At 33.2% G+C, this 18,217-nt stretch overlaps 1 protein-coding gene across 1 annotated transcript in view; it reads right to left on the bottom strand.

The window, feature by feature from the left end:
* The window catches only part of LOC129225223 (uncharacterized), a 79,294-nt gene extending 61,694 nt beyond the window's left edge, over nt 1-17,600 (bottom strand). Inside the window, exons 1-5 of the mRNA XM_054859796.1 lie at nt 17,504-17,600; nt 11,455-11,548; nt 8,800-8,876; nt 6,803-6,932; nt 5,563-5,735 (exon numbers count right to left, since the gene is read on the bottom strand). Of these exons, the coding sequence (XP_054715771.1) occupies nt 5,563-5,735; nt 6,803-6,932; nt 8,800-8,876; nt 11,455-11,539 (465 nt within the window). The 5' untranslated portion in view covers nt 11,540-11,548; nt 17,504-17,600. The remainder of the gene's footprint in view (nt 1-5,562; nt 5,736-6,802; nt 6,933-8,799; nt 8,877-11,454; nt 11,549-17,503) is intronic.
* Between the last annotated feature and the right edge of the window lie 617 nt (nt 17,601-18,217).

Raw genomic sequence — 18,217 nt, 5'->3', positions numbered from 1 at the left:
TTGGTTCGTATTTTTGCATAGGGGAGACTAGGGATACTTGATTCCCTAGGGATACATGATCCCATAGCCTAAAAATGTACCAAAATCATTAAGTATAGATTTGAAACCTGACAATTATATTAAAGTTATACTTGTACATAAAAACTGGCAACATTTTGTTTTTTTTTAGCCATTTTGTTTTTGCTCAGGAAATGATCGTCTGAATGTGACAAGGGAAACTTTTTTTAGGAAAGCATTCCGAAGTTTACATTATCCGTTAAATACAACTTTAAAAAATTCCAAAGTGTAATGTTAAAGTATAGACAGTCTTAAATAATTGAGACATATTTTTAGTAAATTGCCACTGATTGTTAATACATAATAGAACAAGTATGTTTTTAAAAATCGCCTATTAGGGATACTTGATCCCTTCGTTTAGAGGGATCAAGTATTCATATGACAATATAGACGCAATGAAAACAATATAAATGTTTATATTCAGTAAATTACCGCCAAATAGACACTGGAGGTGTATTTCATGAATATAAATGTTGTTTACTTAGTTGACATTAACTTTAAACATTCAAAACCATGTTACCATAATAAAATTAATCATAGTTTGAGTGATAGATTTAAACAATCACTATTATAAATATGCTAAAAATTGAAATATCAGTTCGCACTTGTAACGCACGTAACACTTCAAACATCTGAACAAAAACTAACTCTACTGACAAATTATGTTCTGATCAGCCAAATGAGCTTGAACAATTTGAAGTAGATATCAAATCTTTGTTTGAAAGAAAAAATAAATTATTTTACAACACAGATTAGATTTACAACAAAAAAGTGAGTTGCCCATTATGTTGACCTATTAGCGGATAGAATGCAAAGTTGGATTTCGAGAGTTTGAAATAAGTTTTCTGAAGCGAAAAGGTAATATGTTTAATCAATCTACTTTTCCCTGAAAAATTGACAAAATGTGTTAAGCTGCACACATCCAGTTGGGTTGAGCGGAACTTAAAGAACTACAACAAACGAATTGTTTGCATTTGACTTTTCAGGTTTTGTAAACATATAAGCTAGGCTTTCTTTTTTATGAGTACACTGATGTGTACATTTTTCTTCCCTCTTTTGAAAAATTAATTCGAATGATGAAATTCTTAATTTTACTATTGCAAGACAAGAAGCAAATAAGATGATTTTCGTGCTCATCATCCTATTTTTTTTTATTCGTTGTAATTTTAGCTTCATTACGCTACTTTAAAAAAATTGTTAGTTTTATTTATAAAATATAGTATTTTTTCTTTTTGTTCACAACTGTATTGGATAATAAGTAACTGATCAAAAGCATCATAAGTTCATGAAAGTTGTGTACATTTTTTTTTACAAATGTCTAGTGAAATTTGAAATTATGTTATTTTGTGATCACATTATTATAATCTAATAAAGAATAGTAGAAATTGTGTTTTTTTTTAGAAACATTATGTATAAAACTAAAATCCATAAATAAATTGCCGATCTAATGAAAAGTCTATGTATTTTCTCAGTAGGATCAAGTATCCCCCATGAAGGGATTATGTATCCCTTGATGTGGGGATACATGATCCCTTTATGAAATTTTTGAAAAGAATTATTTTACCAAAAAACTATGTTTCATTTCAACTAAAAAAAAATACTGTCGGATAGAGGAAAAAATTACCTTTGTTCACGTACTTAAAAAAAAATAAAAATTGAAAAAAAAAAAAAAAAAAAAAAAAACTCATAATTTGCAGCAGAGAAAAAAAAATTGAAAACTAAAGTGGAGATCAAGTCTTCCCAGTCTCCCCTATATATGGCCATTATCGCAATATTTACAGATAAATGTTAGAATGAACAGACAAAATATATCGTATTCAAGCAAAAGTCACTGAATCCAAAACTCCGGTTTTGAGATACTGGTAAGTTTAAAATTTTAAATTGTTATGAAAAGTAGCAAAAATCATTTTAAAAACCCAAAACACTTACAGTATGGTTACTGATGTATTTTTAAAAAGTTGCATAATTGGTCTACATCATGAAATAACTGGTTGTAAAACTAATCATTCCAATGATTCATCAAATTTATTTTGTGAAATCAATGACTTTTGTCAGAACGCCGACGTATGTAGTAATTTATTTTACTTATCTTAAATCAATAACTGAATGAATTGTTAGGCATACTTTTCTGTTTGATTGTTTACCAAAATTTATTTCAACAGTTGCTATTATTTATTCCTCAAAAGTTAGAAAATTCAAACATCAAACATCTATTTGATATTCTAAGGAAGCAATAATTTTAGCGCGTTTTATTAATGAGCATAGCTAATTTAAATTGCTTCAAATTAAATGGAAAATTTCTGCAGAATATTTATTTTTATTTTAGATTAGCTGCATTGCCCGGCTTTGCACGGTCTACCTCGAAAATAAAATTTATTTCAAGTGACGCGTGTTCAACAATCAGGCTTCAATTGGAGGAAAAAAAAAAAAAAACTATAAAATTTCCCGTCAAAATAATCATTCTGAAAGAAAGAAAACGGCAAATCAAAAGTTCCCGAAAAATCCTCCATATATATATATATATATATATATATATATATATATATATATATATATATATATATATATATATATATATATATATATATATATATATATATAAATAAATCACCAAATAATAATCAAAAGGGGGAAATTTTTACCTCAAAACGAAAACAAGATTTTATTTAGTCACAGCCGAGAAAAAAAAATTGGAAACCTTCTGAATTGTTTTAACGCTAATTAAAATGAGATCGCGCAAACGATAAATTTCTGATTTAAAATTTCTGTTCCATTAGGCTAAGCAGGGCTTTTTAATTTTCCCCCGGTGATTTTACATCCTTTTTTTTTTTTTTTTGAAATTCGAAGGAAACGAATAAATTCTTTTGGGTGTTTTTCGCGCGCTTTCGAAAGGCGCCAAATTCGAACTGATCGGATATTTATTTCGGGTAGAAAGAGCCATTTAATGCAATTTTCGGGCCCTGAAATTAAAATTCGAACGGTTCGGTTATTTTTTGGCGTTTGAAAAAATCCCTACATTCCTTTTCGGGTGCCCAAGTACCTCCCTGCCATATTTGGTCGAAATCCGACGTAAACTGTTAATTTGTATACGGAACTTACATACATATATATGAACACATACAGTGGCTCCCAAAAGTGTTCGAACACCTACGACGTTCAATGAAATAGGCCCCTATGCATTGGTTAGAATTAATGTTTCGAAATAGGTATTTAATAATAAGATCTGTGTTCTATTTTTAACAAAACTACACGAAAAATTTTAATAAAATATTAAACCTTAATTTTTTTAAACTAAAAACCAAAAAGTGCCGGAAATTTATCTCACAAAAGTCTTCGTACACTTTGAGAAAATGTCAAAAAATTAGTAAATAATCTAACTTTTTACAAAATTATTATTTAGTAGAATATCATGCAGTATCAACAACAGTTTTTAAACGTCTGAAAATAGATTTCATTGCTTTTTCTTTCTCTTTTTATGCAATTTCTGAATAAGTATTTAGCCGCATTTCGAGTCTTACCGTTTCTAGTTCGCTTTTCGTTTCAATGGTGTATTTTCGTAATCTAGCCACCAGATATCTCCAAATATGTTCCATTAAGTTTAAATCTGACGATTGAGGAGATATTTCTAAGTTTAAGGACAATTTTTGAGGCACCAAACGTAAACGTGTACTTCTTATCATTATCTTGATAAAAAAACCAAGTTGTTTCTGATTGCCAAATTTTGGGCCAATAGATTTATTTATTTATTGATTTATTTATTCATTAATTTTTTTGAAATATTTAAAGGAACAGCATGATTCATTATTTCATCAAAAAATTCCAAATTTCCAAGTCCTGATGCTGTTACGCACCCTCACACAAAAACATCTTCACCGTCCTGATTAACTGATCCAGCTAAGTTCTTAAGATTAAATTCCGCATTTTTTCTTCTATTGGCAATTATACAACAATTGAACTCAAAATTTTCAATTAATTTTCATCTATAAGACGTTGTTCCAAAACGTTTTGAACTTATTTATCATTGATTTTACGACGAAAAGCGTAAGCTTACTGTTTTTTGCACGAACAAGAAAATTTCTGCGGGAAGAGGTCCCCTTTAATCCAGCTAATCAGAAAACTTGGCGAACAATTTTAGGTGAAAATTAAACGTAAAATGTTTCATTCAATTCTGCAGAAACTTTTTCAGCGCTCAAATGTGTATTTTTCAAAATTTTTTTAACTGTATACCTCCGATCACGCTTTGTTAACTTTGCCAGTTGACCTTTTCTTACCTTGTTTTCGGTCCGATTCTTGTCATTAAAGCATTTTATCAAGCACTTCACTATAGAATGATATAAATTAACTAATTTAGAGACGTTTCAAACCAATTTATGGCTATTTTGAGGGGAAAATATCAAATTTCGAATCGTGTTTGTTGTTTTCTACGCATACCTGCCATTTTAAAATAATAAGCAGAATATTAGGGAATAAATAAACAAAAAAATAAAGGCAAATGACTTTACTGTGTCATTACAATGTAAAAATAATAAAAAAAAACCACGTATGATAATTTTAATCATGAGTTTATTCGAAAATATTTCAGTGTACGATGACTTTTGTGGCGTATTTTTTCTGTCTCATCGTTTTTTGACAAATTTCAAAAATAAAATCTGGCAATATTTTGAAAAAAAAAACCCACTCGGTTTTATTCAGAGTAGCTTAGGAATGGTGTGAAAAAAAATCGGACTTCATATTCGAATTCAGTTTTGCGTTATTTTGGTTTTACTACAAAATTTCAAGGTGTACGAATACTTTTGGGAGCCACAGTATATTCTTTATTTTATTTATTAGATTCTGTTTCTCATTGCATTAACGAAACGAAATTATTTTTTTTCGAGTCAAAAATATTATCAGAGGTTAATAATTTGCTAAAGGAATTTTACATGTCTCCAGTGATGAAATATTTTGCTACTTCTAGCTGAATTACAAAACATTAAGCTTCCATTTTTAAACTTTAGATGTGTTTGCCACTTTTGAAAATAAAATCAATTACAATATATATATATATATATATATATATATATATATATATATATATATATATATATATATATATATATATATATATATATATATATATATATATATATATATATATATATATATATATATATATATATATATAATAAGAATAAAAATGTAACATTATGCGACATTAAAATCTTTCTATAAATGTAACGTTAAAATGTTTATCCTAGTTTGCTCAAATGTTTAAGAATATGAAAATGTACAAATTCGTAAAATCTGCTGATGATGTTTTTCTTAACGGCTTTGGGTGATCGCCCTCGCCATTTTGAAAATTGGCTGGTCAAATCCCAAAATGAACTAGAGACCGCATTGGCTGCTCAAGAATAGAAATATAATCCATTTTTCGATTTGACGGAATTCTTTTCATATTATGCTCACGTACACACTTATGTGTGTGTGCGCTAAATAGTGCAAGTAAAATCAAACACGAAATTATACCATGCTAGTTTTGGTTTTCTTTTTCCAGGCATCTAACCCATTCTTGAACATTGCTGAAGGTCCGACAGTTTTCTTATCATAGTCAACATCTCCTTTCGGGTGGGTCCAGTCGCTTTGGTCACTACGAAACATTTCTGGAATGTCTGAGATGTTTTGTAGCTTACAGTCGCGTCCTGAAAATAAATATAAATTGCTCAAAATAATCATCGAGCATGAAGTGCGAATAAATGTGCAATTTTCAACAAACTCTGTAGATCTCTTAACAGTAATTAAATTCGGGTTGTAATAAAGATTTGTTCAGGTTTCTTAACAATAATTGATTTCTCACTCTTGGGTGAAGAAAAATTAGAAGCCCATTGTTTGGCTAGTTTACCAGAAGCAATACAAGGTTTGAAATAACTGTTTTAACAGAATATCTATCTTGTGTACCGTTTCGATATATAAGTTGTGTTTTTACTCAGCAACGAGATGGATTTAATTTTTCTCCTTCCATCAGACAAGCGCGGCCGTTTAATTTTAAAAAATCAGTGAGAATGTGGACTTCCTTACGTAGACCAAACTAAAGCGCTCTTTCAAAAACCGTTGAAATATTTTGAAAAATATGGGAGGGAATAAGAGTTTTAAAAAAATGAGTATTCCTCAGCATCAATGGAATTCCAATTACACATTTAATTTTATTGCCGTAACATTATGCGTAAGTGCTCATTTTCTTTCGGATGGAGCTTGATTTTGTAGAAGCTTTCCGTATTCAGAAAAGTCTACCCAACGTTTGTGATCTTGCTTTTTTTTTCCTGAAGTTTGACTGTCGTTTTTGCATACATATTTTCTTTTTTCCCATTACTTCCTAAGGTTTTTCGATAGGTTTTATGTAAATTTTCTCGCGATTGTCCCAGATAATTTGAATATATTATTTCTTTGTAGTATTTAACCGAAGTTTTTCCTTGAAACTTCGATACACGTGTGTAAAATTCTCATTAAAATTTGCTTTATTTGCGTTGGATTTACTCAAGTGTAAGACACCCGCACCTACAATTAAAGCTTTCTGACTGGTTGAAGATGTCTGACTAAGCATTAAATTGGTTTGGGAATACGACCATTACGGGTGCCCCAACTTCTTTCATCAGCATACAAAATCATGCGTGTAAAGGTATCTTTATATTCCTGCTTCCAATTTTCTAATCGGATCAAACTACTATCATCAATTATTATTGATTCATAACGTCCTTTAACGGCCACTTACCTCTGATCTCCCATGCTTCCAATGATTTCGTTCTGTAGATATAGACGAAATTCTTGTTACTAATGTGACTCTCAACTCGACCTTTCCTAATTTCCATGTCGTAATATTCCAAGTAATAATCAGTTTGAGACTGGAAAGAAAGGAATACGAATGAGAAAGCGAAACGGACCCAAGTGCAAATAAAAGTGAGACAACATATTAGATGCGTGCAAAAGTTAAATCTATGTTTGAAGGGACTAGTTTCCAGTCGAAAATCAACGTCGCACATAATGTTGAAGGGGACAGGAATCATTGATCAAAAAAGAATGAGTAGGGTAACAGCACCAGTAACAGACAAGGGTCCAGTTACAGATAGTCGTAAGTTTGGATTTAAATAATGAGCAATTTGGGCGGGTAAAACTGATGTTACTGGGACCCATGAATACGGTGCAACCGTGTAGTATTATCAAAAGGGATTTTATAAGCCAGTTGGTATTTACAAAGCATTGGTGGAAGGTTATGAACAGCCACCACGAGGTCTGGCGGCGCTTCATGTTCATTTGAATTTAATAAGGTTTTAGATCTAAAAATAAAGAGCTTTTGCACATTTTGAAGAGAAAAAGGGAATTCTGTCCATTACTCATCCTTTCCTCATCCTATATCTGTAACTGGGTATCATCAGAATTGTCGGTATCTGTTACTGAGGGGTCGGACCTTTTTCGAAATTGTGAAAGTAAAAGAATAAACTAATTCAGAGGATCCAGAAGCAGCCAAACGTTAGATGAGATGTAGTTGCATGAGAGAAAAATGGTGTACAAATTCTAAATAGTAAACCCCTCCTAACGGACACCCCTCAAGTGCGGACACCTTTCTTATACGGACATTTCTAAATTTCCCAATTCCAATGCAAATAACATTATTAAACCCATGTCCTGCGGACACCCCTCTATTGTGGACAAAAATATTTGTCCCGTTAGTGTCCGCATTAGAGGGGTTTTACTACATTAAAAGGCTCAGAAAACTGAGTTAACCTGAGAGCGATGTCTTAAGCATCTCTGTTACTGGTGCCATTACCTTAAATACCAACATTCAAAGGCTACGTGTTTCTGATGGTGGCTGCAGATATGAAAAACGGTGGAAACTCATGGAGAATGATAAAGCATACGAGTGATAATATGTGTTGTATAAGATTGAAGTTTCTGAGATTTTTGAAGAAACACATTTTGAAATCCATACTAACAGGGAAATTTTGGAATTTGACGTTTTTTTGTTTAACCAAATTTGCAAGCTTGTACAATAAAGCTAAAGTACAATAACTTACAAAAATGCAGGAGAAAATGAAAAATTTGCAGATGTTGCGTTTTACCTTCCCACGGCAGAATTGGTGTCAAGTACACAAGCAGGAAGAGTGATTCTATGCTCCGCTTGGGCTCTTTTATCACCCCTTCTCGTATGACAGATTCGATCAAACTCACCCTGTATATATATGTATATATATATATTTAGTCACAAGAATTACATATTTAAAGATATAAGATATGACTCTGCTTAATTTAGATGCCAATATATATCTGGAGAAGCTGGTATCCATGAAATCTAGTAGATGCGACCATTTCCTTCTTTAAACCGGATGTTTGCCTTTCCATCTCATCGGCGGTCAGACTGTCCGCCGTTTTGAATCACTTGTTTTCCTTGTGAATACAGGCAGCACACATTTCCACAGCAAATAATTGTGTTTTAATCTGCTTTTCAATTTTTGGAATTTTGGCTTTTGAGTTGCATCATTTTTTTCTAAAGGTAAACTGATTGGTCTCGCAATGTGAATGGCCTTCAATGTGATATTGCCTTCAACTTTGATTAGCTCAGCAAACAATATATTACTATTGCTAATCTAAAATAATCCAAATAGAAGTGTCAAGTTATAGTCCTAATATTATTTTTTAACATTTGCCGAAAGATGTTATATGAAACAAGAAACATTACTTCGTTTTGCAATTTAAAACAACGAAAATACTTACAGAATCTGGTATTGTGTATTCGACTGTCATCATGTACGATGTTGCACCTTTCTTTTCAATATCTGGGAATTCTTTATCTGTATAAGAAAAATAAGCATTTTTTTAAGTTTGCTTGTTTATCTACAACAGAGCATGAAAGAACAATCTATGGCTCATCCAAATATAATCTCATCCTAAATATAAATAAGAAATTAAGCGGAGAAAAAATCTTTGGGGTGAAGTCTTTTCAGCTTGTAACATAATACTAGGTCTTAAAAAAAGTTCGCGGACAAACTTAACAATTCAATTTTGTTCGCTATTTTGGTTAACACTTTGGGATTATTTTTGCAGGCAAGATATCTGGCACTGTTTTCAGTAAGTTATCGCCCTATAGTCAGGGCTAAGGCAGAAATGCATGAAATACACCGCCATTTCAGTCATTCCAGCCGAGGACTGTAGTTTCGTCTTTATTAGCACTCTTGGCTTTCTTAATAGGTTTTCCACCTGTAGCTCAGTCTCTTCCTACGCCGGGCTGTTGAGTGCTAATAAGCGCGAAACTACAGTCCTTGGCTGGAATGACTGAAATGGCTGTGAATTTCATGTATATCTGGCACTGGTTAAGAGATTACCCAGCTCAAGAATCAGAGGATCCAAACACAAGTTTAAGGAATTGCATGGAGTGGAGTTTCGGCATCACCCTCTCCCAGTTTACATCCCAAATTGTGCACCATCCGATTACAATCTTTTCCACTCAGAGCAGCACTTTCTGAAAGAACGCAGGATCGAGTCTTAACGAGTCTGTCTCGAGATGCCCGGAACTTAAACTTTTGGGAGAATGGAGAATCTCAATTGCCGAATGATGATTACTTTGCCGAATCGTCAGGCAAAATTTGCCGAATAAGGAAATTTTTAAAAGGTCACATTCACCTCCCGTGACCTCCCACGGGGGGCCTTGGTGAGTCATTTGATGAAGATGAAGAAGCGTGTCAAGAGTGTTTTGATTCGAAGTTGTCTGTATGGTACATTGGCCCGGATTCAGAAACTTGCAAATCGATTGCAAAAGGTGATTGATAGTGACCGATTTTATTTTTAACCCCCGACACACAAAGAAAAGAGGTTATAAGTTTGACATGTCTCTCTCTCTCTCTCTGTGTATCTGTCTGTGGCACTCTAGCGCCTAAACGGATGAAACGATTTTGAAAAAAAAAAATGTTCGAAAGGAGAGTTGATGGAGAGTGTTCTTAGCTAGGTTGCGTCTTCGGATGACATTAATTAACGAAAGTATTAATGAAAAACCTCTACAAGGTTTTTGCGCTTTTTACAGTGAAAACTTATTTAAAATTTTAAAAATTTAGTACCGAAATAAAGAGTATTTTTTTTTCTGCATCTGATAGAATGTGTTTGGATCTTCCATGTTACACAGAATTCGAACTATAATGCTTTTAAAAATCAGATTTTAAATACGGCTAAGCCTTCATTCAAGCAATTGGTAACCGAATTCATTGTTGACTGCCAAGGAAATAGAAAGCAATGATTAAAAACTTTATCTGTTGCCAGTTTCTATTTGCTAACAAACAAAATACTTGTCATTTTTTTAAAATTAGTACAAGCCTTTCAAAAGGATTTTCAATTTTCCCTCTTGATTCTGCATTTGCCACTCAATCGGGGGTTTTCAAATTTTTAACTTTAGTTACTTGTGAGGAATAGTTGTTGTTTTGAATATATTTATGCTTAAAAATAAAATGAAATTTCAATCTTGGCCGTGAACAATTTTACAACGGTAGTATCCTTTCGAGTAAACCATCTACTTCTGAGTTCACTCGGCTGTGACCTGAATCAGCTGTATTCCGACCCTTCTGCTGTTTTGGAGGGACTTTGTTCGCACGGCTTCATGGACTTGGTATGATGTTTCTGTCTGCCAAGTGGGACAAGCAACAACAACACTTCTGAGTTCTCATCTAATTGATGTAGTGTAGAACGAGTTCAAATTTCAATGTGAACTTAAAAGCTCATTGTTGAAACTCTTGCAAGGAGTGCTTTTGCACAATGAATAATTCATTTATTTATGGCGTCAATATCTTTCTTCCTCGCAACATTTAGATTTCTAACAGATAAAAGTTCGTGGAAGGTTAGCTGCAGAAAGCGGCATTATTTTGGTTTTCGAATAATTTCATTTAGTTTTATGTATTGTATCCTATTAATGAACTTTTGCGAGTTAATTTAGAAAAATATTCTTACTTTGTTTTTCGTAATACAAACCTTCGACGAAAAATCGCATTTACGAGAAGTAAATTGAAAAATCTTACAGGTGGAAATATGAAGACATTTTGCAACTTGCTAACAAAATGGTCATTATTCTTTCAAAAAAAAAAGAAGAAAGAAAAAAGAATCTGTTGACTTTTTATTCATTAAACAATGAAAATTGACAAAAGTAGTTTTTCATTTTAAAATTATCCATTATGTTAGTAGCAATTTAGAATTTTTTAAAGGGTGTATTTCAAAAATGGACATTTGCGAAAATTTAACATGCATATTTGCTTAGAGGTTGATCGGAACTTTTATTTCATGATCTGTCAATTGTCTAAAAGAGATTAGTTTCAAACAGTTAGGCGGAAGAAAATTTGTGTTTCGAATCTATTGTTGGAGAATAGCAATTATATCTCAAATTCAACTTACCAGCTTTCCGGTCTGAAAGATCACACTTTTCAGACCAACAGAGAGGCAGAAGACTGCATGCTAATAGAAAGACCCAGGGCTTCATCTTTTTGAGCTGCAAAAAATTAGGAAAAGAAGAATTAATATATAGCTTAGTTTTTAATGTAATCACTCTTGATCATTTCAGAGAGAAATATGACGTCAATTTTTAATTTTGCCTTTTTTTTATATCATAACTTATGAATCTTTTTCTCAGAGGAACGTGTCAGTAAAAATATTACTTTGTTTATACTACAGTAAACTTTCAGTATTGCATAAAATATAAGCTCTCAACTGTCGGTAAAAATAAGAATATCCGCAATAACGCTGTTTTGTCCATAGAGCAGGAAAAGCTCTATCCTTTGCAAAAGCTGAGGCGTAGACGCCAAGTCATGTGACTCAACAATGACGAATGTTTTGCGTAAACCAACGAAAGAAACCTGTATTCTTCCAATGCTTTGCTTTAAAATCTATTACGTGACTTCAGATCTTTGCTTCACGAACGTGTCTTCCCTCCCTCCATTTTATCTCATCTCAATGGTTTAGTCCACAGCATAGCTAACAATTTTGTTGTAGAATCTGTTGCAGGTCTCTGAGTAAAAGTAGGAGGCTTTCGGGTAACTCTTATGGATAAGCTGCAATCGTGGCCAATGTTGTGAGTGGTCTTCCCGAGAAGTTTGAACTGCGAATGGACATGTGCTCCAAATCAGTGACTTTTCCCTACCAGACATCGAACATGAAAAGTCGCATAAAAAGAACCGGAAGCATTGCACATTGCCCGCATTAAAATCTTTGGAATAAAGATGAAGTTAAAGACATGATTGACTGCATAATATGTCACCAGTAACATTTTCATGCACTTGATCGAGTACATCAATTTTGTGCCAAAGGAGGGCCAAAATATCACTTCGGAATCCTATAAAATAGCCATAATCAACTCACTAACTCAATTATAAAGTTTTCTGACATTTCCTGTCCTTATCCAATTTAAGAAGCGCATGGTCCATTTGAGAGACAGATATTCCTAATTTGGACTTTTGCAACTTTTTGAAAAATGCATTATTAAAAAAATGTGTTCGCGTTTAGAGCAATTTTGTCTACTTAAACCTGTTCTTTATAAAATTTGGTTTGCGATGCCCTATTTTTTATTTTTGTTTCACTTCACGCATAGCGACGCAGTCCTAGGGGGTCCAACATAGGTGGTCTTCTCTACCCCTTAATAACGAAGCGTAGAGCAAATAGGTGATATTAAAAACATGAAATTATTTTTGTAGAGTACCATTCCATAACATGTTGTCCCAAACGCGACAAATTTGTAAAAACTTTCGTTGGTTAAAACAGGTTTTTAAAATCTCCCTTATGTAACTGGGGGGGGGGGGCGTGAAGAATACTTTTGAATGAGGAGTGAAATATATGTACGGACATAGGAACAACAATATGAAGGGGGGTAAGGAGTAAAAGTCATTTGTGACAGGACTCGAAATTTCTGTGCACACCCCTGCATACAAAGACTATTGAGGCAGTGAGAAACAAAGGGATGTAAGTAGACATTTTCCGGGTTTGAGTAAAACGCGTTTAAAGTTCCGGTCCAAGTTAGGCTTTCATTGGAAAGTTTTTCTAAATCATGCTGTATAACTAAACCTACCAGGGCTCTGTGTTGTGCTGTTTGGTAGTAAGTTTTTTATTTTATTCAAGTAACTATTATTTCAATATGGTATTAACTGTGATGCTTTGATAGTATATTAAAGCATGTATTATTCCCCATAGAGCTTAATTTTTATAAGGTTTTGGTTAGCTGAAAAAATAAATAAACTTGACGTTAAGCACAGGACATTTTTTCGAGAATCGCCCAATTAGAGAGATATTCAGAGCGGCGTTGATTTTGATATTAAAAATATTTTCTTTTTCCAAAAACTTATTAGCATACCAAAGGCAGAGTTTGTCAAACCGGGCCCAGCCTGAAAGAACCCGCCCGGGTTTTTTTTTTCGGTCAGGCATACTTGAAAAAACACGCTATCTCGGTAAAAAGTGGGTTTTTCACAATTTTCTTCATTTTCAAAAATTTTCTTCAGAAACAAACTAAATATTGATCAATACGAAGTACAGAAATAAACATCATGCTTTCTAGACAATATATCAAATATTAGAAATTTAAGCTGCATTATAGCCGTTTCCCATTTTTTGAAGTAATTATTAGACTAAAATAATAATTATTTCAATCAAATTCCAAGATTTTTTTTTCTTTAATTGTTGGGGTAAAATGCTTTGATTAACTGAAACTGGTCGCCTCTTTTTTAACAGCTGCCCAATGCAAGGTTTCCAGGAGAAAAGTCAGATTTCAAAAGTCAATTTCGATCGCCTCTCTCTTACATCCGCCCTTAATCGAAATAACTTCGAGATATAAAGTAAAAACGTAAACTGTGTTCAAATAATAATAATAATAATAATAATAAAAATAATAAATAAATAAATAAAATTGTTTAAAAATTGTTTGTTTTTCTTTTGATAAATTAAATGCCAAACGTATTCTTTTCCATATTACATTTGTCTACAAAATCTCACCTCAGATGTTAACTATATTTTGCCCGAACGTTACTGCATAAAGGCACTCAAAAGACACTTGCACAACGACGCCGATCAGGCTTAGCGCGGGCCTGGCTACTAGTACTGTCTCTTGCCCCAAGACAGAGGAGAGGTTCACCTACCATTTGTGCTGGATATCTCCAGATTTTTAATTGTTGCACTTACAGTCTTTTGCTTCTCACAATCTCAAATCACTTAGGCATTTTATCTGCTCTTCATTCGGAAAATACCATCAAAAAGCTTCTCTCAAACCTACGTTTTATCGTTTTTCAGAGTGACTTATTTGAATTAGAAGATATGATGTTACCTTCGTGGAACCCTTAAGTGATCTCCATAGAATCCTGAGATTCCACATAACATAATTTAAGAAACTCTGTGCTAGGGTAAAACCTTGTGCACAAATCAATACATTATGTAACGCAGGGCTGGTGAAAAGTCATGTAAGCCTAGTTGGAAACAAAGGGCCAGTCCCTTGAGGGCGCATGTCTCTAAATCGAAATAATATACATTTGGCAAGTTTTAGGGGTGGAGGGGGGGTGGCGATCAAACTGACATGGAGCCCGCCTTAGCTCTCGGCGGCCCTGGTACTATGACTGCGTCGACTGGTATTGAAATGTTCAACAAAAATGTCATAGCGGTTTTCTTTACCACATGAAGTAGGGAAATATGGCCCAAAATAAATACTAGTTAAGATAAACTGCCCCTTTCAAAATGAACGAATTGTAAATTTATTTTGAAAATAACTGTACGAAGGGAGAACATTGTATTTTATAGTAGAATGTGTACTCACAGGCTATTTTTATTTCTAGCAGCAAGTTAGTATCTTCTACACATATAATAAAATAAGATGTTTGTGTGTGTGTGTGTGGCGCGCATCCCGAGAAAACGGTAAGGCGTAGAAAGATGAAATTTGGTATACAGGTGCAGTTTTTGCTGAAGATGTGCACCTCGGGCTTCGATTTTTGATATTTTAATTAGAAAAAAAGTTATTTAATGTTTTATGTGTTTTTTTTTGCACTTTTTACCTCACAGACCCCGAACCAATCGCACCACACAAATATTTTTTGCACTATAAGGTAGGAGATTTAATTTTAAATATGATGAATGAAAAAAATTTGAAGATAGAGCAATTTTTGTATTTTTAATGAATTTTTCAAAAAACCTTTTATTTGCATTTTTCCTGGGTTTTTTTTTTTTTTTTAATATCATCCTGCGAAAAGTATCAAAGCCCCATTTCTAAAATTTAAGTTGGTAATAGTAAAACCATTTCACCCTCTTCAGAAGAAAAAAGTTCTTAAAAATACGCAATAGTTTTTTTTTAAACAATTTTTTAATGCTGAACACATTATGTCTTTCCACGCATCGGTCGAAAAAAGCGTTCTTCAATCTTTTATGCCTTTGACGTCACTACTTGGATTTCGATTCGGTATTTACGATGGAATCTTAATCGCAAACTATGTTTATCTTTTGTTTTTACTATACAGCTTACTTCTACATTTTATGACGTGATGACCGCGTGTTTTCCGGCAGAGCTTGCTTTTTTTCTTTCCTTTTTTTGTTTTATTTAGGGATTGCATTTATTTCTTTTTCCGTCCCCCCCCCCCCAAGCTGCAACGTTTTGCTGCATCTATATTACGTTACATTTCATAGTTATGAACATTTAATTCAGTAATAACAGAGTTTTCTTTTTTCTTTGACAAACGCTACTTTTTGCACACTATGGGGAATTTTGAAGATAACTTTTTTTTTTTTTTTGCTCTACTTAAATAAAAAAAAAGGTGTTTTTTTTTTTTTTTGAATGATCTTTGTTTTTATCAGGAAATGGGCGGGGAGGTTAAAATAAATAGAGATGGATAAGAAAATTTAGAGATAGATCGTAAAGGTAGATAGCCGCCGAAGGCGGCAATCTTGGCGTAAAAATGTGAATGGCACAAAAAAAAAGGTAGAGATGGATTGATTAATGCTGCTGCCAAATTTATTTAAACAGTCACCGAAGTCGGCAAACTTGAAGTAAAAATTTAAATGACAAGTTAGCCAAACAGCCGCCGTAGGTGGCTGCTTGCATAGAAAGGCGAATGGCGTAAGAAAGCGGACCGGCTGGTCGCCGCAGGCGGCTAGTTTTCAAATAAAAGTGGAAAATTACCAATTTGCTCCATGGCACATGGGGTATTTTATTTATAACTTTGCCCCATACATGGGGCAAAAAGTGATAAATAAAGCACTTTTCTAATGAAACATTACCTTATTGACCATTTGAATATTTTCCCTGGAATTATTGAATAATAAATGAATTAATTCATATTGATTAGCAAAGAAATAAAGGTATAACAAATTATTAAATAAATGAGTGAATGATGAATAAGTAAGTAAATGAATAAATGACTGAATGTGTAAATAAATTGATTAATGAATGATTAGGTGATTGAATAAATTTAATTAATGAGTGAAGTAAATAAACTATTTCACTTTGGTTACAAAGTTCATGCATAGATGGGTAGCACATGCAGCACAGAATCATATCCTCCACCCGATACTTCAGTGTTTTAATAAGAACACCGGATTCCTAATAAAGCCAATGATGGTCTAATTGGTGTATAATCTATGTTTCTAGGGTCATCAAATCACAGAAAAAAATGACGGTACACAGCGACATTTTTCTCTTTGAATTCGTCAACTACATAAATTAGGCTTACTTGAACAATTAACAACTATTTTATAGTAATAAACTACAGTGAACCATGAAGAAACAAAATTTAGCGTAAAATAAGATTAGGAAATTATGAAAAGTCTCTTTTGTAATAACTGGGTTGACAATTTAACCTGTTGATAACATACTGTTTGATGGTAGCACCCTTATAGGCGTTCTGATGACGATAAAATTACGATCTGACAAATTTTTGCTTTGTGGAGGACGGATGTGGACATGAAGTTTGAGTGATGGTTGAGTGTTGAGTGTCCGTAGTGGTGTTTGATCCGCGGATCTTGGTAGTGGAAACCCAGTGCTTTAACCGCTGAGCCAGAAGGACCTCAAGGCTCGGGGACAAAGTCTGTTCTTAGCTGTACGCCACACTATAGAGTGAAAGGTTATTAACCTTATTGGTTTACATAGTCTTATTCACCCCCCTTAATAAATATTTACACAAAATTTCACATGATTGAAAACTATGAAGATGCTGAAACAATTCCCCCCAGAGACTGCCGGTTGAAACCTTACCAGTGTTCTATTCTGTCACTTCTAAAAACAGTAGATTTCTGTATCTCGAAACTATATGCAGGGACAATAGAATAGGCTTACTGAAAATGGGACTGTCCCGTTCTAAACAGGACGAATAGACATCTTACTTATAGATCAATTTACTTTGCCCAATTCAGCTGGCATTTAAGGGAGAGATATATTGAATATATTTCGCTTAGTTGGTTAGTAATAGAAAAATAATTAATTACTCACTTTATTGACCTTCTGTAACCATAAAAGCGAGACGAGCACCTAGCCTGGAGATGCTGTTCCAAGAAGAGATGCCAACTACGCCCCCCAGCCGAAGAGCAAAAGCTGTCTCTCTTATCGATGGAACCTTTTGTTTTCCCTATCGGAAACACTGAACGGGAGAACAGATAAACAGATACTCCAGCTTCAATGTCTTTTGTTTTAAATATTCCGTGCAACTTTCCCGAAAAGAAATCAATTGATAAGATCTACATTTCGGAGGGCGTATATCTAGTGATTGTTGGAACTGAGCATGATGTTTATCTGTAAGGGAACTCTTTTTTTTTTCTTTTTTTCGTTTCATTTTAAAAGTATAATAATACTGTAAAAGCACTTATTTTTGCGAGATTTTAATTTTATGGAGCCTGTCCTAATCGTGAAAATTTAAACCTCCCAAAATGTTTTTTCGCGGCAAATTTTTCCAGGTTCATATAAAATGTTCACATAAAATTCGCAAAATTTTCAACTCGCGAAATCAATCACATCTTCATTTTCGCGAAAATAAAATGCTTTTACAGATTTTTAAAAATTTATTAAAAACACGGTAACCGACTGACATTTTTAAAAGTACCATGTCAGTCTGTTACCGTGATTTTGATGTTTTTTTAATATCATCCGAAATCTATTTCAAGAATTCAATTAGACCATTAAAGTCAGCCTAAGTAAGAAGTTCCGTCT

The sequence above is a fragment of the Uloborus diversus genome, chromosome 6, assembly GCF_026930045.1.
Source record: "Uloborus diversus isolate 005 chromosome 6, Udiv.v.3.1, whole genome shotgun sequence".
NCBI lineage: Eukaryota > Metazoa > Arthropoda > Arachnida > Araneae > Uloboridae > Uloborus > Uloborus diversus.
This window is presented reverse-complemented; position numbering and strand designations above follow the sequence as displayed.